Source organism: Plectropomus leopardus, chromosome 7 (assembly GCF_008729295.1).
Source record: "Plectropomus leopardus isolate mb chromosome 7, YSFRI_Pleo_2.0, whole genome shotgun sequence".
In the NCBI taxonomy this organism is placed as follows: Eukaryota; Metazoa; Chordata; class Actinopteri; order Perciformes; family Serranidae; genus Plectropomus; species Plectropomus leopardus.
Genome location: NC_056469.1, coordinates 18,624,520 through 18,648,750, shown reverse-complemented (window position 1 = coordinate 18,648,750; position 24,231 = coordinate 18,624,520). Strand labels below are relative to the sequence as shown.

At 40.2% G+C, this 24,231-nt stretch overlaps 2 protein-coding genes across 2 annotated transcripts in view; both read right to left on the bottom strand.

Annotated features, from left to right (window-relative positions):
* Positions 1-236: 236 nt before the first annotated feature.
* Positions 237-11,902, bottom strand: nradd (neurotrophin receptor associated death domain). The gene is made up of 6 exons (XM_042490130.1): positions 11,523-11,902; positions 6,398-6,530; positions 5,866-6,219; positions 2,797-3,016; positions 2,526-2,668; positions 237-899 (listed from the first exon to the last, which is right to left on the bottom strand). The coding sequence occupies exons 1-6, from the start codon at positions 11,583-11,585 to the stop codon at positions 586-588; spliced, it is 1,227 nt and encodes a 408-aa protein (XP_042346064.1). The 5' UTR covers positions 11,586-11,902; the 3' UTR covers positions 237-585.
* A 5,615-nt stretch (positions 11,903-17,517) lies between these two features.
* nbeal2 (neurobeachin-like 2) overlaps positions 17,518-24,231 on the bottom strand; it is a 49,003-nt gene continuing 42,289 nt past the window's right edge. Inside the window, 14 exon segments of the mRNA XM_042490641.1 lie at positions 17,518-18,730; positions 18,933-19,068; positions 19,174-19,322; positions 19,823-19,984; positions 21,088-21,204; positions 21,317-21,411; positions 21,557-21,729; positions 22,732-22,841; positions 22,974-23,060; positions 23,157-23,270; positions 23,382-23,479; positions 23,623-23,740; positions 23,834-23,943; positions 24,040-24,170. Coding sequence (XP_042346575.1) covers positions 18,635-18,730; positions 18,933-19,068; positions 19,174-19,322; positions 19,823-19,984; positions 21,088-21,204; positions 21,317-21,411; positions 21,557-21,729; positions 22,732-22,841; positions 22,974-23,060; positions 23,157-23,270; positions 23,382-23,479; positions 23,623-23,740; positions 23,834-23,943; positions 24,040-24,170 — 1,696 coding nt within the window. The 3' untranslated portion in view covers positions 17,518-18,634.

Below are 24,231 nucleotides of genomic sequence, written 5' to 3'. Positions count from 1 at the left end.
TGGGAAAAAAGCAGCTGCAATACCAAAGTGGTTTCTGAAGTTGTGATTCATAAAATGAGGCTAGCTAGGCTAGAAACCTGATGATGTAAGCCGAATTTGTTAACAATAGCAAATTGAAGGCTGATATTTTGTCGAGCTGGCAGGGGATAAGTCTGATTACAGTCCAAATAACATGTAAACAGTGGTTTTTAGAATGATCACACTTGTGCAACATGTGTAAACACATTATTCTGTTTCCTGCCACTAACCAAACACCCACAGTAACCAGGGTTTGTGAGCATGTAAACAACATTGTAAATGTACTTATTGTTGTGTATGTGGCGGACACAGTAGTTGTAATCCAATGTGTGTCCATTGAGCAAAGCATTGGGGTTTAACCAGAACTGAAAATGTTGTTCCCTCAGGAAAGTGATACAAGAATAATTTTGGTTCTCTTCATAAAAACTGAATTTTAAGTGTCCAACAAAGCAATCAGGATCATCAGTGACCACCTCCAACAGTGACAGGTGTTGATATCAGAGTGCCTTCCTTGTCATTTCAATTTAAGTTCTTCACTCGAGTCTGTTAGTGTCCAACGAGGAGACATCAGACCAAAGAAACACCCTGCGTGGGGGAGTTAAGAGCCGCCACCACGTCTGGCCTCTCAATGCGGGCCAGTGCAGAACACAGCACTCCCAGACTGGAGCCTTCTTTCTGGGCCCAGTTAGAGAGGAGCGTGTGAGCGGGGGCCTCGCCACGCCCAAACAGGTCCAGCTGTTCAGGCTCATAACCCAGTGCTGCGCCCAGCTGCCTCCACCCCCGGCCCCCTCCCTCCTGCAGGAGGCGCTCCACCTCCTCCTGCCTGTGGGGGGGCAGGTTGACGTACAGACGGTTGTCCAACTTGCTGTCCCTCTTTGTGCCTGTGGAAATAACAAAAAAAAAAATTACTCAGTGTTTGGCTATTTATTTTCAACTGATACTTCTTTTTAGAAATTCAGCATTTTCTTGTTGTGAAACTAGAAAGCTCCCATGTCATAATTTTTGTGGGAAACTTTGAGAACTTACAGATGTCCTCTGGAATTTTCTTGTAAAAAACAAACTTCTCTTTACATTTAGTGTTTCCTTCCAGAACAAACTGGATGTTTCCTTGAAGCCATACCAATGTGTTGAATGCATTTACTTCCTCATAAATACTTCACAAAGCCATTTTTAAGTATTTTGATGCATTATTTACACCCATGTTCACCAGCTAACAGTTTTCTTTGTTTTTTATTAGCACATTGCCATGTTTTTTGGTGCATTACTGCCCCTGACTGTCTGTCTCTGAAACAGCCTAAAGCTGGTGTGAGAAAAGCACGTGCAGAGACGTCTTTGTGTCTTTGCATAAAATACAAGAGCCACAAAAAAACCCCACTGCTCATTTACACTGCTAGTGGTAAATGCTCCACTTTTAAGAAAAAAATAAGAAAATTTAGAGAGGTGGGACCAAGTCATTGTTTTGTAAATACAAGTCTTTGCAATACTGAGGCAAGTACCAAGTCCTTGGTTTGATTTTCTATCCAAAACATGGTAAAAAAAAAAAGCAACTTGGCAAGAAATGACCTGCATTAGTAGATAAAAAAAATGTAAAGGAAAAATATCCAGAAAATCGGCACTTTTTTTCAGGTCTTTTTATTTTACTTATCATTGTTTTTTGGGTTAGGGTTAGGGTTTGTTTGTGTGATTTCCTAATTTTCATGTAATTTTCTTGAAAATTTTACTAACTTCTTTCTGTTTTTGGGTAATTTCTTCTTATGTTGATCATTGCCTTCAACCCATGTTTTTGAAAGAAATCGAGCCTATTTGCCCAGGTTTCAAGGGATAAAAAGCTTTTTAACATTTGCAAAACATTGTGCATTGGTATTTTTTGGTTACAACTTACTGACAGAGAAAATTACAAGTCTAACCTCTCCCTCCTCTTTTGGTCAAATGTACTGCCATTTTAATAAAATGGAAATACTACATTTACTTTAAAAAAAAAACCATGAATGCCTTTTTAATGTGTATTTATTATTTAAACAAATTTGTTGGAGGTTTTTACATCTCCTTTTCTAATTTGACCCGCACTTTTTGTATACTTCATTTTTTTGTTGATCACAATAGTTTCTGTACACTAAAAAAAATTATCTTTGGTGTATTTTTTCCAACCAGCATTCAGTAACAAACTTTAGTTTTTCATGGTTCTCTCCTACAACTTGACAACCTTCAAAGTGGATCTGGGGAATCGAGTTACGACGTGCTGAGAATGAAGCATAATTGTTAGTTGATTCAGGAAATGAATCTATTTGTGCTTAAGTCATGAGTCATTGGTGTTAAAATCCAAGTCAAGTTGCAAGTCTTTTGATTTTTTTTTAGTCTAAAGTCATGACATTTGTGACTTGAGTCCACACCTCTGGAAAATAGTGTTCTGTCTGGAAATTAATTTTTGTTTTTGTTATGCAATCCTTTTCTATCAGAAAGTCCAACATTATTTGAAGTTTTATAATCCAGGGCTGTGTCTACCACACCTTTGCTTGGCTGGTTGTCTTGTAGGCTGTGAGAGTCCAGAAAAACACCGCTGTCGCTCTGAAGCTTCTCTCCCTCTGGAGATGCTCCCAACTCAGCTGCTCGGGCCTTAGAAAGAGCCTTCTTCTGTTTACATGATCTCCAGCTGAGAGCAGCAGAAGAAAACAATGTCAGTTAAGCTACCCACAGAGAGCCATTTCTTCTTCTAATCAATCTTATCACCGTTTATTACATCCATTTAGGGACTAGGACCCATCCTCAGTGAAAACTCACCATTTATAAGCCACATAAAGAAGCAAACCCAGCACCACGGCAGCCAAAACAGACACATAAGCCAGAATATTGTTGCTGCCTCCCTCGTCCTGCGGGGTAAACTTGTTTGTTCCAGGAGCAGGACTGGTCTGCCCTTCCTCTATCCCCTCATCAACAACTGGCCAGCGGGGAGCATCAGACCCACCCTGAGCAGGACGAGACAGGATGTGCAGCTTCTTATCTATTGAGATTTAAAAGAGGGAGAGACGTGTCAGCCGCAGTATCGCTGCATCCACACATATGCACATCAGAAACACATTTGGGCTGCATAAATTAGGGCCTGAGATAATTCCACAGAAGCCTGTACGCCTGATGTAATGATAGCCTCAGTCATCCCGGTCTCCTGGGGTTTTGAAACCTTTCATTGCCCCTGTTTCCAGCCACAGTCTCCCTCCTGCGGTCTGCCTATTTTAGGATCAAACACTACACGGTACTGTGCTGACCTCTCAGGGGTCAAAGGTGGTAACATATGGACCTAGAGTGTGTACAGATGACCTTACTCCTAGAGAGCGAGTGTAGCCATATGGGAGCGAGCGGAGTAGCTGTCAGGGTCAGCAGCCTCCCTTGGCCTTCAGGTTTTTGGGGGCAGTTAACCTAAAGACCTGTCAGGCTCATACCAATTGGATTAGAGCACTTAAGTGGGCTCTTTTTTCACTGCTCATGTTTCCCAGCTCAGAGTGTTACAGCGTGTTCACATGAGGTGTGGATGCAGGTGTTGACCACATGTCTTCGTATTCTCATAGACCCCCCTCCCCTACACACACACACACGGCTATAGCTGTTATCTCTTTATCTCGTGCTATAGTCGCCTTCCCCTGGATTAAATTTTTGACAGATAAAGGGCGGCATTACGGCAACAGGCAAATCCCTTTAAAAAACCAAGACAGTTTGTCCATCTTATGACACTTTCCAATTTCCTTACACTTTGTGTGGACATTTTCTAAAAACTAGTCACAAACATATTGCTACTTTTTTAAAGGTAAAATAACATAACTTGTAACTTGTCTTAAATATAAGCATATAATGAATGTTAAGGACTATTTTCAGCATATTTGGTGCACTGCTAAGAATTTACAGCAGCAGAACCATGAGCACGGGATTAATTCAACATTAAAGAACAAATTTATCCCGCACATGACCATCTGTATCTCAGTTATTTACCCTGTATTACACTGAATTCTTGAAGAAAACGTTTAATTTCACAGTATCCAAAAAAAAGTTTTTGATGTACTGAAGTCTTAGGGGTCCGTTTTTCACAAAAGCAAAACTATTTCAAAACATCTGCTAAGAAATTCTTACACAACTCATACAGTGTAATCTAAGTCTCATTTATCTAGTTGTGTCCTTTGTTCCTCCCTAACATGCATTTTCGCCAAAACAACAATATTGAAAACTGGACTGAAAGTGAAACTTATCTATGCTGTCTTCAAAACCAGACTCCACTGACAAAACAGTCATTTTACTTTGGTGAACACAGGAGCTGCTGGTCTTCTTACTGCCCTGATCAGTTAGTTTGTATAACGATTAGACTTTGCTGAATCTGAACTCACACTTTACAACACCAACCACACAATAACAGACACAAACTTACTGATCAGGGCAGCGGTTGATCGGCAGCTCCCGTGCTCAGTGAGGTAAAATCACTGTTTTTGTCGGTGGAGTCTGGCTTAAACGTTCATTTTCCTTCATGCATGTGTTTGGGAAGTACTGAGTATATGACTGGATAAATGAGACACATGAGTTGTGTGAGAGTTTGTGAATGGATGTTTTGATATAATTTTGTTTTTAGTTTCTAGTTTTCATTACAAATTAAATGTAACATGGGGTGAGTAATAAATATTTAAATGATAATTCGTAAATATATATTTATAACTTATAAATTATAATAATTCATTAATTAAATATTTAAAATAAAATAATTAACATTAAACTAATAAATATAATAATTATATATATAAAATATAATTATCTAAAATTAAACATAATATTTCATAAAATAATAATTATATTTATATATATAATATATAAGATCATTCAATAATTAATCAATATATTTATATTTATATAAAATTTTTTAATTATTTATAATTAATCTAAAATATACTATCATATACTAATTATTTTTTGATGTACTGAAGTCTTAGGGTCCGTTTTTCACAAAAGCAAAACTATTTCAAAACATCTGCTAAGAAATTCTTACACAACTCATACAGTGTAATCTAAAGTCTCATTTATCTAGTTGTGTCCTTGTTCCTCCCTAACATGCATTTCGCCAAAACAACAATATTGAAAAACTGGACTGAAAGTGAAACTTATCTATGCTGTCTTCAAAACCAGACTCCACTGACAAAACAGTCATTTTACTTTGGTGAACACAGGAGCTGCTGGTCTTCTTACTGCCCTGATCAGTTTAGTTTGTATAACGATTAGACTTTGCTGAATCTGAACTCACACTTTTACAACAAACACCAACCACACAATAACAGACACAAACTTACTGATCAGGGCAGCGGTTGATCGGCAGCTCCCGTGCTCAGTGAGGTAAAATCACTGTTTTTGTCGGTGGAGTCTGGCTTAAACGTTCATTTTCCTTCATGCATGTGTTTGGGAAGTACTGAGTATATGACTGGATAAATGAGACACATGAGTTGTGTGAGAGTTTGTGAATGGATGTTTTTGATATAATTTTGTTTTTAGTTTCTAGTTTCTGTGTTTATCTTATTGTAATGAAATGCCATTATATGTTACAAAATAACAATAAATTGATCCATTTCATTGTGAAGTATTTTTTTTAACTACAGTATCTACGCAGTTTATGGACAACAATGGAAGTCTATGGCACAAAGACATAAACTATATCAGGTTTTGGCCACAGAAAAAAAAAAATACTATTAAGTTTGTAGGATCAATTTATTGTTATTTTGTGTCTTTTAATGGTATTTCATTACAATAAGATAAACACAGAATGTCACCAACTTGTATTTAAATATCCAATGTATTTTCTCAGTTTAACTTTTCCTTAAAACTCACCCATGCAGAGTGTGTCAGAGTTGGGCATGCAGTGCCGGATCTCCACCTCGCTGTCAGAACACTGGGTGCAGGTCTGGCAGGGTTTGGTGCTAGGATGCTCCTCAGAAAATGTTCCCGGGCCACAGACCTGGCACTGCGTGTCTCCCTGTGGGCCACACTCCCGTGTAACACCCTCGCCACGAGTGCATTTGGAGCAAGGCGCACAGAGGTTATGACTGCTCAAAAAGAAGAAGCCATTGTCACACTCACATTGTGTGTCTTGAGTGGCAGAGCAAGAGGCCACCGTAGGAACGCTACGTGGGCACCTGCCACAGGGACGGCAGGGGCCGAGGCTTTCAAATGACGAAAACGTTCCTGGGAAACAGATAAGAAAATCAGTGCCAGTCTGGATAAACTCTCACAAATATCAGTGGCAATGAAGAGATGCGGTGCCATTTAAATCTTCCGGCCTCTCGAAGAGATGACAGATAATGATAAGGCAGGTAAAACATATTCCACATTGGTGCAGTAACATTAGATTATAATTGCTTACCCTGTGGGCATGGTGTGCACTTGGTATCCTCTTTCCCGCACTCTACCTCCACTCCAAAGCCAGCGGGACACAAACTGCAACACTGCCCCGATTCAGTGAACTGGCTGCTGGCACAGGCATCCCCAAGAGTAACCTACAGGACAATGCATGACAGTTAGAAACTAGATATACCACCATGCGGTTGCATGCCTCTGCACTCACAGTTTGCATCCATTTTTTGGATGATTTGGCCACATCTTCCCCCTGGCAGCACAGAAGATCTAAACAATCGGCACAGTTTCGAGGTGGAAACCCAAGGTTCTTAGTGTATGACTAAAACCATGTTTTGACCTTTGACCTTCAACTAGTAGTATCAGTTCATTCTTAAATCAAAGTGGACTTTTGTGCCAAATTTGAAGACATGCTTTAATGCCATCTTCAGATATTGCATTCACAAAGATGAGATGGATGCAAGGTCACAGTGACCTTGACCTTTACAACCAAATTCTAATCCTCTCATTGTTGAGTCCGAGTGAACATTTGTGCCAAATTTGAAGGAATTCTCATCCCTAGTTGAAGAATCAACCGTCCTTATTTTAACACAACAGTCACCGGGTTCATTTCTTATGTGGTTATGAGGCAAAAAAATGAAAAAGGAGTTCTTTTTTTTCTTTGTCCAAGGAGTTCTCTGCCTTACACCACATGTGGGAAGAAAATCACACACACATCCTGCCCCTTTGCAATCGAAGAAGCGGGGAACTGGGTGAACTGAAAATGGCCTTTTGTTATCTTTCTATCTGCCTCAGTTTTCACCGTTAAAGTGCTCTGAGTCCTTATCTGCAAGTGGGTAATGGAGAGCCCAGCTTGAGTTATGACATGAGGGATAGATCAGACATTCCTAACGGCCTGAGCAGCACGGCTGGTGCCTGACAGGAGTGGCTGGCTTTAATCAGATGGCTTTAGACCAGTGGAAAGAAAAAGACATGAAGGGAAGGGTGAAGGAAAACACTCAGAAAGGAGGAAGGAAGAAGTAAAAAGAGCTTCCGCCCTCCCACTTATTCCAAATCAGTGCGAATGACAATGCGGAGCTGTGTGTGTGAATACAGTATGTGTGTGTATTTCTTAACATCAGAAAGGAGAGGGTGAGGGCTATAAAGGAGACGGTTTCGGCCCCAGGCAAGGGTGTCAGTTAGCCAAGGCTGCCCAGCATGCAAGTGTCTGTTTGGGTGAGAGGGGGGCCTTTGAAGTCGCAGGTGTGTCTATGGAGGTCAGTATTTCACTAACTCCCCTTCTCCAGGCTCTGAGCGACGGCATCTTAAACATGCACACATTTAAGGGAGATTGGCCCGCTCCGCCTGAGGGCTGACAAGAGCAAACAGATGTCTAACAACTAACCTCCTGCAAAGGGGAAAAGTAACAGCTAAACAACTCACTGATGTTTCTCTTTGTCTCTGAAGTCTGCCAACAAACACAGGCGACGTGTGCAGACCTGCAGAGCCTCCAACAAAAAGCCTACCAGACACACACACACACACACACACTGCTCCATGCCTCCAGTCGCAAAACACCCAAATGTTCCTCGCTGATACTACAGGAGGAACAGCTTTGAAACTGGGCTCACCCCGTTCCAGAATCAACAGGCAGTTTAACTGCGGCGCTTACAGAGGAGCCTGATGATATCTGAGCAGCAGCCGCAGAGCTCAGATCAGAGGTATTAGGCAGTCGGGGTGGTAGGATCCAGCAGGCAGGAACCAGCAGGATGTTTGGAGTTGGCAGACTGTGACCGAGCTTGGACCGTAATAACTTTTAGCACGGTGGCTTCCTGGTAACTCTGGTTGGTCCTCTCTTTGTGACAGATGGAGCTCCTCTGCTAACACTAGCTAACCTCTTAGCCCTCAATCTACGCTTTGATAAATATTCGGTGACAGAGGCTCTGTTTTATTTTTACCTCTGATTTCTGTCATGCGATGTGAGTCAGGGCTGGTGGACCTCTGTGAGCCTGCCTGGAGGGCAGGAACTGCCAAAGACTTGGCACTTCACCCACTGGTGCCCAGCGTACGATGAAATATTTAGTCCGTGCCCCACCAGAGATGAGTGGGAAACGGTGATCTGCTCAGTAGAAGTTTGACTAACTCATTATCTACTGTATAAACAGTATGATATAGTACTATCTATATGGATATCACTTGATGTTTACTGCTCTAACAAAATATTTGAGTGTGCCATTCATATTTATCATACATAATACTGTAATAAGTCAGTTGCTGTTTGATATCAAAATTAGATGCATGACGCAGGGGACGCGCCTACCTTAAAATTTAGAACACGTGCATTTGCCCCCCAGTAAAAACACGAAATTAATTAAATACATTTATGCCATAAATGGATGCAGAAAGGCACAGATGTAATGGGGGGGGGGGGTCAATACAGAGTAGTATCGCAATACTTTTGCACGCCAATCAATTCAATCCAATTATCTTTATACTTATCTTTATGTTTAATGTTTATTGTAATTATTTACTTTTATATTTTGCATCTGAGATCTCTAAGAAATGAAACTCCTTCATTCTGCTCTGCATGTAAATATATAGCAACATGGCAATAAAGCTGCATTGAACAGAATTTTGTGGCCTACTAAAATAATAAAATTCAATTGCTGTTCTGGACAACTGAATAGATTTTTCTGTGATAAAAATGATTGAAATAAGATGAACAGACGGATTTTTTTTAAATCTGTCTAATCTAGATAAAACAGATGTTGACAAAGTTTTCCTTCTTCAACATAATTTTAAGATGGAAAAAAGGTTATATATATCACTATATGTTATATATAATATATGTCAGGGTATCGCAATACTTTTAAAACCTCAATAACACTGTATCATAACTTATCATGTAAATCGAATCATACTGTGGGGCCTTTGGGGATCCCCATTGGTGCATAAAAATTCACAATGATGCAGGAAATCAGGTATTTGACACTCAAAGTTTATAAGACCCCCCAAACCCCTGTTTCATACTTGTGCCCTACTATGTTAAAACAAATCCAACACATGGATTGGACAAAATTACAAATAAATCCACCTCATAAAACAAAGCATTTATGCGTCCTTTTTTTTATGCTTTTTCACTTGGGGTCAAATCAAAGTACTTGAGTGGTACATAAATCAATAGTATCCTACTTTGGTACCATATCCATATTTTTAGCAAAGATTAATTTGCATGCACCAAAGAATATCCAGTCTTATCTATTGCCTTGAGGGCAAAAAGTCTGAAGGAAAGGGGGGCTGCAGTTGCTTTTTCCATTTAGGTAAGAAGCTGCAATCTGAAGGGATTCCCCAGTGAGAACAGACGGACCACCGAGGAGAAAACTGCTTTCAGTGGGGCTCTCAACGCCACGGCTGCCGGAGTCACTCAGTCATCAGGGATCTCTCTCACACACACGCACACACATACACACACACACACACACTTTTCATTTCAGCCTTCTCTGTGCCTAAAACTTTGTCGGTGCCCTTTTGAAGTGCGTCCACTTTAGAAGGCACATGGGCTGGAGTTTCCACAGTTAATCTAATCTGCGTGAAAAATAAACACACAAAAGGATGCTCACTCCCTGTGAAGACAACGACCCCATGAGCCTGTGACGACAGCAGACGGAGGTCTTTCAGCAGGGACGGCCTGAGCTGAGGGAAAGTTGTCAAAGCTGCTCATCCCATCCGTACTGATTACTGTCATTAGTGTACAGGGAGCATAAGGGACAAATTAAAGGACACAAGTTTCACCCAATACTATGATCTTAAATCAAACAAGATAGCACACAGTGAGCTGTGAACCTTAAATCTGCTGATCTTCAGCTCACACCAAAGAGTTAAGAGGTGGTTCAAATTTCTAAATGATCCAGAAGTCTGCCCCCCCCTGAAATCTGCTTAACTACTCTATGGAAATTCAAATGACTGAGGTAACAAACTCAACTAGACCCCCACTTACACACACACACACACACACACACACACACACACACACACACCACAAACTGGGAGAAAATTGTGATAATTGCTTTGCTCCGGATATCCAGACCCCAGCTAAACTGAGAGCTAGGCCACATTTTCACCAGAAATAAGCAACTGATAAGGAAACATGTACAGGCAACAGAGTTAACAGTAGCAGTTGTGTGCTTATATACTGTAAAGGACAGCAGGCGTTTGCACTAATTCATCTAGTGAGTATTCAGAGAATCATTTTCCAGCACAAACTCTTTTCAGTAGCCTAAAGAACATTAAAGTTACTGTTTGTTTGAGAAACGGCATCTTGGGTTTCAAAAAGAGCCCTTTGTGTTATCACACCCTCACTAATAGCAAAGAGATACACATCTTTTTAAGAGCTGAAGTTTTATCTAAATACTTTGATCTAACAAAAGTGCTTTGACTCAGAGGAGCGTGTCCAGACATGACTACAAGCCCCATGGGCTTTTTGAGCTAGAGGACTGTCAAATTATTGTCTGCAATTCTGGAGGCAGGGGCCTTTTTTTTTTTTTTTTTTTTTTTTTTTTTTTTTACATACTGATGCCAGCTTAATAACATGCTATCAAAAGCCACTGAAACTATAATTTGTTCATAAAATACATCATTTATCACTGTGTGGGTGCATAATCTTAGTTAATGGTGTGCTCCTTTGTCTGGTCTGATGCTACAAGTTCATTCACTCAGCACATATTTGCAGAATGTTTTGTCAAAGTCTGCATCAGTGTAGGTGTACAGTAGGTAGGCCACAGTCCAAGACAAGCAGCATTATGGCAAAAATAAGCAGCATGACTTCACTTTTGTTTGAGACTAAAACAGAAAGACAGGATGAGATTTAATCTAATGTCTCCTCTCACTCTTTCCACTGGCATTTGGCAACTACAGAATGACAACAAACACATTCACCCAACAGGGGCCGTGAGACACAGCCTTAATGAAACATGGCTCTGCGGTGCAACACAGATTTCCTCTGGGAACAATGGTTTAAGACTCAGCTCTGTGGTTGAAGCTTACAGAGGATGCTATTATGATGACGAGGGTGAGAAATAAGAAATCAGCACACTGCAAAGGTTTTTAAATGGTGGAAATAGTGTGTGTTAGCAAAGAAGTGATGAACTGTTACTTACTTTTAACAGCAGAAGCGCGCAGATGACAAACGGTCTCATGTCTGCAGTCTCCAAAATCCTCATCGACTTCTAGCAGACAGATTGATGCGTATTTTCAGCGTGCAGCCCGCAAAAAAACGCATGAAAAGTGTCATCAAAACTTCCGGTTCTGTAAGTCTAAATGTGACATTCAAAAAAAAAACTTCTTATAAAACGAGATGGTTCCGAAAGTTCGCTCATAGTCCAGTAATGATTTGTTTTTACGCACGGCTTCAGATGGCAGACTGTAATCCGTGTTTCTCCTCTCAGCGCCTTTCCTGCTGATACCGTGTGAGTTAACACAAAGTTTCTTCTGTTTCAGCTCGCAGGATGCACAAACTGCCACCTCTCTCGCAGCTTTGTAGCAGATGAGGCAGGAAAAGCTCCGGCGAGCTCTCCGGGGCCTTTTCTCCTCCCATCTCCTCAGCTTTCACCGCAGCCTCCTGATTGGTGCATCCCTGCGACGCGCTGCTGGAAACTGAAATGTAATGGAAGAACTGCGATCAAGTCTGTCATTGTTACTGTATGTGTGAATTTACGGAGTAAAATTACTATTTTACCCCCAAACCTGCTGGGATAAACAAATAGATCGAAAAATTTAACAAACAATAGCTTTGAGTATGGAGGCCCAAAGGGTTCAATACTGAATGAATAAACGAGACATTATAGAAAAAAAAACATGAAAAAACACTGTACTGTACTTTACTACCCTCTACTCTCTACCGTCTTCTACCTTCTAAAGTTACCATAACTGAGTTACCTTACCCTAAATGCAAAACATTAGCTTAAACAAATATATTGCACTGTAATATATCAAACTTCCTATCAATATATAAAAACAGTGAAAATACTGCGTACACATTAGTAACAGTAATGTTAATTTGTAATTGTGTAACACCCAACAGTGACCATTTTGCTCATGACACTTTTACTTATAATGGAGTATTTTTCACCGCTACATTGTGCTTAAGGATCTGAAGACTTTCTCCATCACAGCAAAATATAAGATATAAAAGTATATATATTATACTTTATCTAGCCTATTTATACACATAGATGTCAAAGTAATGTGGTATTATTGTTGCTGGAAGTGGCAACAGACACTAAATATATTTACTCAAGTATTTCACTTACACACAGTTTTGAGTTACTTGTACTTTACTTGAGTACAGTATTTCCATGATACTTTATCATGATAATTCAGAGGCAAATATTGTACGTTTTACTCCACTACATTTATGACAGTCTTACTTTGTGGATTCAGATTGTTAATAGAAATATAATCAACAAATAAATTATGATGTATCATGGATTAAACTGTCCAGCATAATATAATAATAATCATAATTTTCTACAATGGACCATTCTGCATAATGCATACTTATACTTTCGGTATTTTAAATATATTGTAATGCCAATAATTTTACACTTTCACCCAAAAATCAGTTTGATTATATGGCTTTTATGTGTTACAAAGAATTATTTTTACTCTGTTGTATTGCTACTTTAACAAAGAATTATTTTTACTCTGTTGTATTGCTACTTTAATAAAGAATTATTTTTACTCTGTTGTATTGCTACTTTAACTTAAGTTCATAGTCTGAGTCGAGCTTCCACTGCTGGCTGCTGAGACGTCATGAAAGAACTGGGAAAAGTCCATGATTATGTTTTTAATTCCCAGAATTAAAATGTGTAAAAACAGATTTTCACATTAGGGGTTACACTTTCTACCATATCCCCACATTAATCAAAGTGAAAAAACATATGTGGATTTGAGGATAAAAACCCTCTAAAGTGGAGTTTTGTGACACTGTTTTACAGCCACTTACACAGAGCTGTGATCAGTTGTTATCAGAAACAAAAGAAAGCATGTGAATCAAACAAGATGCTCTGAAGAAGAAGCACATGTTTGATCTCAGCAATTCAAAAGATTAGAAAACCAACGCGGGGTAAATTACACACCTTGTAAATTCTAGTGAATGCATTGCAGGGGGCCCCGGGGACTTCAGAGGAAAACAAATGGAGAGATCTCTCAGACACAATACTACTTGCACTTCAAAGCCTGCTGAGGGACGAGAGGAGACAGGCAGAGAGGACGTTCCTGCTCTGATAAAACTTCAGGGCACATTTCCGTTTCTCTTACTCATACACACAGAGAGGACAAATAAAACTCTTACTTGCTTAATTTTGATTTTGTATTTTTGTCTCCCTATAACATAAGTATGCATCGCTTAAGCCACACTTTTTTTCCAGCACTGAGTCTTTTAAACAAGTGAAATAATTTTGTTTCTGTTCAAATTTATATTATTTTTATTTATTTGATCATATTTATTTTGATCATTTGCTTGTTTAGCTGCTAACTAATTTGTTGTATTGTTTAAAACAGGCTTGAAGTAGTACATTTGTCTTTTTTTGTAAATCCCCTGGCTGCCAATAAAAACATGTAAAAGAAATTAAAATAATTACATAAATAAAATAAAATAAAAGTTTTTGTTTTTGTCTTTTTTTTGAGTTTTTAAAAGTCTTATTTTGACATGTTTCCTATTTGGTCAAGATCTTTCTGTCATTTTCCTAAATTCTAGCGCAGTAATCTGTCTTGCTTCAAGATATTGAAATGTCTAGAAAATTTTAAAAAACAAGTAGATTTTTTTAGCAACAGTAATGTTGTAGTAATGTTATCACACTGCTTTTTTTCCACTTTTTTTAAAATAAAAATTTGTCTGCATATTTTTTTGCAGTGTATGAGAGAAAACATCAAACAAATGGTAAAAATAAGTACAATTTTATCAGCAATCAGATAAATAAACAGTTGTCCTCACGTCTTTATTCTTTACTTGTCTACACCTTCTTGCCGTAGGGCTGCAGACTCTTTATCTCAGGGCCAGGTTCCTCTGTGGTCATGCTTGGGTGGGAACGATAAGGCAGCTATAAAAAAACATGATCTTTTGGACCAGAAGGCGAGCAGAGAGGGGGAGGTTGTTGACCAAGGCCTGTTTGAGTATTGTTGTGGTTCTTGGCAGGAACAACTTGAACAACACTAAAATGGCAGTATTTCACGACATCCATCCCCTCAGCCTGCCCTCGGGTCTGGAGAGGTCAGAGGGAGAGACTGCCAATAACCGAGAGCGAGGTGTCAATCCCTCCCACCATTGTCAGCGGAGCCACATCAGAGCGCCTGCGTTCCTCCTCGCCCTCCTACTCCACTTCCCTTATTCACTATTCTGCGGTTTGTATTTGACTGGGGGTCCACAGGTCGGTTTTATCACCCGCCTCACTCCTCCCCACCTCTCTGAATTGTACCCCCGAAGGTGTTTATGGGGAGGCCGACAGGATGTTCGGCCCACCAGGAGATCAAAGTCTCCTCTTCAAGTCAATGTGCTCACTGTGACCTTTTCAACTCTAATAGGGTTAACATCACAGACTCATGCAAGGCTGGGATTACAGTAGAGGAGCTGGATGAGCTTTGCGTGGCAGCGGATCAGTTTCCTTCCTGCTGCGGTTCACACACAAGAATCAGAGCTCATTTTTCAGTAATGGGCGATCATCCTCAGGGTATGGGCAGAGGTTCATAGAAGAGAGGATTCCTGAATATGAGTGTACAGGCACAATTATTGGCCATGTTAGGACAATTTCAAGAAGGAGCACTAAATACAAGAAAAAACAAAGACATACTATCACGATTCTCTGTTAAGTTACAAGGAGCACAAGCTGTGTGACTTTTAAAAAGTAAAGTGTATTTTCAAGATCTTCCAAGAACAATACAAAAGCTAAATAATAATCCAAATTCAAGGCAGTGCTGCCCTTCGCTCAAGGCTTTTTGTAGGACGACTTTGATCTTATTCAGGACACTTGAACAACAAATAACATCAGAAGCATCATTTACATTACAACTTAAACTTACTTTTTGACAAAAACTATTTGCTAAGGCCCAGTTCTGAAAGGAAGCCTCCATCGTGAGCTCTTTGAGGCTTTGAGCGTTTCTGCATTAAATGAGATATTACATTCAGATCAAAACAGATCATGAAATGTTCCATGAAATGATATCAGTGTGCACAACCCAAAACTAGATTATCAAATGTACTTGAACAGCTGCTTATGTAAACAAGCCATTATATCCACAGGCAGTGTGTCATCTCAGAGTATTATCATTGAATGACGCACTGATTTTGCCTAGGAATTTATAAGTAAACATGCCAAATATAGTTGCTTATACTTAAAGGGACAGCTAAACCCCAAATGAAAAATACATGTTTTTCCTCTTACCCATAGTTTTATTTATCAGTGTGGATTTGGTGCGAGTGATGTCTGCCTTCTCCCCAATGAAATGTGACAAACGGCACTCAGTTTGTGGTGCCTAAAGTGCAAAAATAATTAACATGAAAAAAACCAAAAGCTATGTCGCTTTCCAGAGATCATAACATAGTTACTAAAAGTTATCCACAGACCTTATATTGTGAGCCGTTTCACTTAGGAACCACCGTCTTTCAATTGAACTACACCTTTGCCACGGCTGTATGTATTCTGTCCTTTTTCTGTCCTGCAGCTCTGCACAGGTGATCTGCAGCGAGCTGCACCTGGTCTGGGAAGGAGCTGCTTGAGAGCTCCTGTTCAGCAGCAGAAGAGACAGGCTGTTTGGACTGCTGGTCTTGCTGCCTCTCTGCCTGGGATTTTTATTGTCTTGTTTGCATTTTTTTTGTTAAATCCCATGCATTTGATTGTTTAAAGGAGTCTTATGTGATTATTTTGGGTCAGTAGTGGAGTGTTGTTTGCCTCATAGGGTCACCAAAGGGTGGGGCGCAAAAACCTGCCAACCATATCACTGCGCGAGGAAGTGAGCATCTACCAAGGAGCTAAAAAAATGAAGTCAACACAGAAATGCCAAAAACTGCAGTTCCATGAATGATCAGAAATCCCCATAGACACCCATGTTATTATGCACAGCTTTACAGCAGAAATTAATGTTTTTATGCCGTTACAAAAACTGTTTGGGTCCCTGTAGCTAATTTCAACAATAATGACGACTGTGCGTGGGGTGGAATTTTTATACAACTCGCCCGTTTACGTTATTAACTCTGCGAGGTGTTGCAACAGTCTATTAGTCAGATCCACCCTTCGCTCCACAGCTCCAAACTCTCATCCAAATTTTATCCACTTCTGCCTCCAAAAAAACAATGTGGCAACGGCTGAAATGCAAAAGTCAAGGCTTAAAAACTTGAATCCACAAACAAACTGGTGACGTCACAGTAGCTACGTGGCGGGAAGCATCACGAACAAGAGGCTCATACTCTTGACAGCACAAGCTGGACATTAATGGTGTTCTCCTTGTCTGAACTGTAATGTCAGCGACCTTATTGGTGCGAGGTGAGCTTGCAGTAGATGAACGGCTCCTTCGGCGCAGTAATTTGATTGGCTGGTGTTGTTCAGTAGAAAGTAAACAGTTCCAAAGTAAAACATCTCACAACAAGGTCTGTGGATTATCTTGAATAACCGGGTCATGATTTCTGGAAAGAGACATTGTTGAGTTTTTCAAATGTATTATTTTTTTTTGGCGCTTTGAGAACCACAAGCCGAGTGCCATCTCGTTCCGTTATTTTTGAGAGAAGGCAGACATCACTACGGCTTCTATCTCCAGCACACATTCACACCAAAACAAATCTGGACTGATAAATAGCACTACAGGTAAGAGGAAAAATGTCTTAACACAGACTGGGTCATTTGTGTGTGTGTGTGTGTGTGTGTGTGTGTGCGTAGTATTATGGGTATTGCATTCACCCCAAATAGTTCCCTTTGTCTCTGTCCCGTCATGATGCTGCATAACAACTACTTTGTTCCAGCCACAGTGAAAGAGGCTGGCAGGAAGTGAATTCCTCTGACACTCACTCACACTCGCCTTTACGCTTACGTGTTTCAGAGTCATCACGTCTTGAGATGTTTTCAGTACTTCATAAAAAAAGTACAATACCAGTACAGACAAGTATGTGAATCTAGCCAACAGTTTACTGAGTTCATGAACATCTTATCCACATCTGAATCATAGTTGAGTTGTAATGTGTGTTTAAATCAGATCAGCGGGGGTACAGTCTGACACATAGTGATCTTACATAGATGATTGGAAGTTGGTGTGGATACATGGCTCGAGACAGAAGCTAAAAAAAGGCACTTTTCAGGTGAAATAAAACAGGGACACAGTAAGTGATGGACAGAGTTATAACAAAGGACACATTTGTGAAGGTCTATTCTCCATTGTGTGTAAGGCAGCGGGAGGCTCTCCTCTTGAGTTTCATTGCATCCAAGCTCCACAGTCATGATAAAAAAGTGAATATATTTCACATACTAGACCATTAAAGCAGTTATTGCTTTAATTGTAACAGTTTTACTTTGCTCAGAGCATAAAGGAATGCAGGATTATACACTGTGGTATTGCAGTGCAATTCTGGTGCAAGGATCAGCAAATCCTGATGTCGACTGCTTAATATCACAACACAACAGTGGTTCAGTAAAGTGACCAGTTACCCCTCTTTACAAAGTTAAACCCCATGTGGTATTTACCAGTATTGCGACATGGAAATCTCGAGCAACATCTACAGCAGATTTCAAGTTTCCAGGAGTTTTAAGAAGGTGCCGTTATCAAAACAACGGCTTTGGGACATTCAACAGCGCAGGATTCACAGCTGTTCCCCTGACAAGGAAGAAGACAGGAACAAGGAGCCTGGAGAGTTCACAGCGGTACTTGTCTCTGTGTCTGAGGTTGAATCAGTACGAGTCACCTCCCTGAAATACGACTCACTGTATTTACAGTTTAACAGGGGTTCAAACACCAAGCTCTTCTCCGTCCACAAAAACAAGGCCACTCTTTGGAATGATGCTGATTAAAAACAGTACACAGCTGTAAAAGAAATATGCAATAAAATATCACTTAAGAATAAAAAAAGTGCACAGTGTATAGTTGCTCTCTCAGAGAGATCCGTGGCTGAGAAGGATAGTTTCCCAGCTTGTTAAGGGGACAAACGATTTGTTGAGTCTGGCGAGCATCTTGCCAGTGCAGGTAGTATCTACGGCCTACAGTCCTCAGAGTTCCTCCACCATCGCTCATCTCATTTGCCAGCATTCTCAGTGGGATTATACTCAGTTTCACCTGCCGACACCTGAGAGATGCGCCGTGAGTAGCCCCAAATGCGGCGTGAGCGAACCTGAGAACCAGAGTGGGAACATGTTAATCTTCACTTCAGGGCTAAAATGGAGATGTTACACTAAAGACACTCAATTATCATGAGAAAAAGCTGGTTTGCACCGAGCACTTAGCATATGATTACCCCCCTCCTCCTCCTCACACAAACATACACCGCCACCCTGCTCCCGCATCTCACAATCACTTGATGTCCTGCTTCTCACCTCCTCTGGCTTCCCTGCCCCCACCACAATTAACTTCCCGTCCTCCAGTCCCACCAGGATGTGGCTGCACTCTTTGGTGACAGACAGACTCCGCACAGGGACCTTCAAGGCCAGGGGCGTTACTGAAGCATCCAGGCTGTCGAACAGAGAAGAGTCAGATTGAAGAAACACACTTTTTAATATGCAGCTTTAAATTGGCAGCATTCTAAAGAACTTCAAACTTTGCTCTCAAAGCTTTTACCTGCATAAATCTCGTATGTGGAGGCTGCCCTGCATGGTCCCCAGGATGATGTGTTCAGACACCAGATGGAGAGCGGTCACCTGCTCCTCCATGGTGAAGGAGGACAGCAGACAGCCGTTTACTGAATAAACATGAATGGAGTACTTGCCCTGTGGGAATAGGCAGAATTTGGGTAATGGAGTAAGCAGGTAGAGACACTTGTTGGAGTGTGTGTTTGTATATTCACTGTACTGTGTGTATTAAAGGAAAACAACCATTTTTATACCAATCATTCATCCTGTGTTACATGGAATTCATTCAGAAAACTTTGTTTACTTATACGCCTTCACAGCGAATCAAGGCTTCAAAAAACAAAAAAATAATAAGGTTTTAACAGAAATGCACTTGTTCACAATACTGAGCATACCACCGGATAAACGACAACGCTGCACAAGTTGTGCTGGCATTTGTGAGTAGATGTTTCGATACTGTTCAGTGGTGTTAAACGTGGCCCCCTATTACTTAAATTCATCAGCAATTTTCTCCTTTGGATTCTTCATTTACTGTGGTGGCATGTGAGAAAAGCAAAGTTTCTTAATGATTTCAACGTAACACGGGATAAATAATTCTTCTACAAATGGCTATTTGGTGAAGTATTCCTTTAAAGTACCTTTCTGTTGGCGCGCTCCTCCAGCGAGGTCTGCACCACAATGTGGCCCTCCATGCCCACCTGCAGCTCAGAGATTTGGGCGGGTACACAGCTATCACATGGAGGCCTCAGCGTTCTCAGGAACTGGCCTCGTCGGACAGTGTGCACTATCACAGTCCCATCCTGACACACAGTGAGCAGCAAGGCAGAGTCAGTAAAGATGAAAAAACTCTACTTTTTGTGCATTTTTATGTGTTTTTATTTTATTTTTATTGTTGTTTCCCAATTGCAAACCAAAACCATATGCGATCACAAGTAGCTTGTTTATTGGACTCTTGGCATGCTGCAACTTTTGGCAGAGAGTCTTACTAGATCAATGTAAAGCCCTTAAAACTACAGCTAGGCATAATGGACTTTTATGTTCCATGTATCTGCTCTAATTTAACCCGTTAGGAGCACATGAAAAAGAAGCCCAAAATGAGAGTCCGCTGGCTATAAGATGGAAACATCTGTCTTCTCATACTTAATAATCGCTTGTTAGGGTTGTTTCCTGTTGCTGGTACAGATTATATTCCTACTTCTAATGAGCCACATTACAGTTTGCTTGGAGAAGATCCAAGCAATGTTTTCAAGCATATTGTGGTTGTTTACGCTGCATAGCATTTTTTTCCACCTGCACAAACCTGCAGAAATCAAGCAAAATTCAATTAAAAAAAGGCTTCTTACATAAAAGCTTACTTTAAAGCAGAGGATATTAATTAAGAGGTTAATCAATTAGTGAATCAACAGAAAATACATCTATTGTAATATTTGATTAATAATGCCGAAAAAGTGCTCCAGCTTTTTAAATGTGAGAATTTACACCATTGATAGTCAGTTTATGGCTCATTAATACTTCCTTAATTACAACAGTAGATGCATCTGTTTAAAACATTGTAAAGGTCCCTGCCCTCACACTTCTATGAATCTTTTATTACGACATAAATACAGCAAATAGATGGCTCTAGTTAATATTATTATTTGTTTAACTGATACCCAACGTCCTGTCATTTTGCAAAAGTGGCCCCCTGTATCACTAATTTACACCTTTTCTTTGCTCTTCATTGTTATACACTGAATATTTTGGGTTTTAGACTGTTGGTCAGAAAGGATTTCTTTTTTAAATAAAATAATATTTGATTAATGATTAATGAAAACAACCATCAGTTGCAGCCCTTACTTAATGTGCACATTCTGCAGATTTTGTATCAAGCTTATAACTCTCCACAGAATGTGATATCGCTGACCTTTGACCCTGACACTGCCATGTCCAGTTCAGTGCTGATGGCCACACAGGTGACCTCCTGGTCATGTCCACAGAAAATCTGCACTGGCCGAGGAGACAGACCGCTGGAGAAGCCACCCTGAAGTAAAGAAAACCAAGAGAATCCATATGTGAAGCCACGACTTTAACTGCAGCTTGTAATGATGCACATGTGTATGAGTGTGTGAGTCAGCCGAAATGAAGATGTTTACCTGCTGCAGAACCTGCCACACTATACAGGATGTGTCCCTTGAACCAGAGATGAGGTAGATGCCACAGAGATCCAGAGCCAAGCAAGTAACAACGTCTTTGTGGGACACATGAAAATACAAATGTATAACATTGAAACAAGTATTTAAATATATATATATATATATATATACTGTCTCTATATATATATATATATTGAGATATACTGTCTATATGTTTGACATATGACAATAAGAGCTCACCGATGTGCCGGCAGATCCTGCCCACCAGCTTGCCCTTCCCCAGCTGGGTGATACGGAGACTGCAGTCCCAGTGTCCTCCACTGAACAGCAGGCGGCCGTCATTAGACACCACCAAAACCTGAGCGCTGATCTCCACCCCGGGAGAGAAAGGCCCGCTCAAGAATCGCTGTGTTCTGCACCACATTGGCAGTTTGGAAAGATCAAAGTCAGAAAGAAGACGTGAGACTGAGCTGCGGCCTAAATGTGGAGGAGATTTAGAATCTGCACATTAAACTGTCATGACATCTGCAAATTACAACCTGCGTGAAACAGTGTTGAAATGGTTCTCATCATGATTTATTTTGCTTTTATGTGATCCACATTCAAGGTCAGTTTAAAAGAAGATCCATTAAAGAAAAATTCAATTAATTAAACAGACTTTGAAGCTTCACAGACAAAGAGGGATTGTGAGACAGATGTTATGCTTCCATTTGAACTGCCATGAGAGTTTTATGCATCTGTTGAAATGATGTGAAGTGAATTTTCACTCCAGATATTAATTGCATTTTTTCCTTCCTGAACGACTATATACTACTCAACTGTAATAGATGTGAAATGATTGCTATCATTGTTGTATGCCATGACTCAGTTTTAACCCTTAACCGGGGGGAATTTTCAAGTCAAAATATATCCAAATTGCTGAAATTTGCTTATAGCTACCAGTACACTGTTTATTGGAGATCAGTTCTTTTTCACCACTGTAAAACAGTAGATGCCAGTGATTGCACAGTGCAACTTGTTGTGTAGGCTACTGTTTTAGAGTGGCAAAAAAAAATATTTCCAGGAAAACAGCTGTTTAATATGGGTATGAATTACTTTAAAGTTAATTTGTACTCATCGATACCCAATCCAGTATTTTTTGCAGAATCAGAAGCATTTTCGATGCTGCTATCAGATTCAGAGCAACTTAAGCTTTCACATCCATTATATTACAAAAACTATATTTTTTACCGAGTACCGAGAAGCTTGTTAATGTTTTTTAGAGACAGCAAATGACATTCCTTTGAGATTTTGGTAAACAGATATTTAACATTTTCATTCATTTTAGATGTTGTGTGGTTGCGTAAACCACAAAAAATATAAATTTAATATAATGTTCACCCAGGTATATTTATATATTTTCGGAGCACACTCACTTGGGATTAGTCATGTTGGGGTCCTTAGTGAAGGTGAAGTAGTTGGCGATGTTTTTGTCGTACGGCAGCCAGCTGTGTGTCCCTATCAACCCATTTGAACTCACAGTCACCTGCAGAGAAAAAGTAATACAAAAATGTTTAACTATTTAGTATGTGAAATATATATTAATATAATATTTTTAAAAGTTATCACTGTTATAACATTGTAATAAGTTTCACCCGCGTGTCAGACTGAACCTTACCAGTATATCTGAGCCCTGTATGATGAAGGAGCGATTCTGGCTCTTTGGTACCACAGCCTGTACCAGTGGAAGGCCGTCGCTTACCACCTGAGACACACACAAACACACGTTAATATATACATACACACCAACACAATATGAGTTATCTATTTAGAGGAATAATGAGATCATGACAGAACCCACCTCCACAAATGGCCGAAGTTTTTCAAGCTGCTCAAAGATGTTCGGAGGCACAGTGTCCAGGCGGGCCTGCCGCCTCGACGCATTCTCAGCTGACATGCGAGGAGGATGAGGTTCCTGGTTGGAGACAGAAATGTGACAGTGCCACTTTTTTAAAAACAGAACTTACCAGCATTTTGTTGATAATTAAGGCTTTAAAATAGCTGTGATTTATTCTGGGAGTTTTACCTTGAGGAGCTGACAGGGGGTCTGTCCAAAGTTGCTGATGATGCCTTCCAGGGCCTTACGCTCCGTCTCGTTGGCAATTGCATCCAGATCTACAGCACCTGTAAAAGAGCCAAACCAGCAGCAACAGTGAGTCTCATGCAAGAACACAGACAGTAGGGATATTTGGAACATCAGGAGCAAAAAGACAACTCTTTTAACAAATCCATCATTAGTAGGAAAGAATATTCATTTTTTTCCTTACCTTCATAAGTGCAGTAGTAGAAGACATTGAGGGTGTTCACTGCCTCTTCACCTCTCTGCTTGTAACCAAAGATCAGATCAATCCACTCATGGAGGTGACTGGACACATGCTCACATTCCTGGATGTAAAGAATACAAGTTGTTGGCATTTTGAAGTATGTAAGAAGACAAATGCCTGAAAAGTTTTAAGACTATAAAGTGTGTCGACTCACCAGAGCTTTCCTGTGCTGCTTGATGAAGTCTTCTCTTGATGTGGCCCAGCGAGGCAGCAGGACGTCCGTCACCTCGTCCTGAGATATCTGCAAATGTCCCAGGTCGAAGCCTATAACAATAATGCAGCAGTGATGCATTAGGCTCTTTAAAATATTTATGTGTTATCATCTTACAACAAAACAAAGCAGATCATTTTTTTCCTCACCATTCATGTTCTGCAGGAATTCTGGGAAGTAGAAGAACTCTGGGATGAGCTCTTTGACATCAGCTGGACTCTCCATGCGAGCCTGCCAGGCTGCTGCCACCGAGTGGAACTGTCTGTCAGCACAATCAAACCTAAACAACGACGACATGTGCAGATATGAGAACACAGAACAGCAGAACATTTTGTGAAATA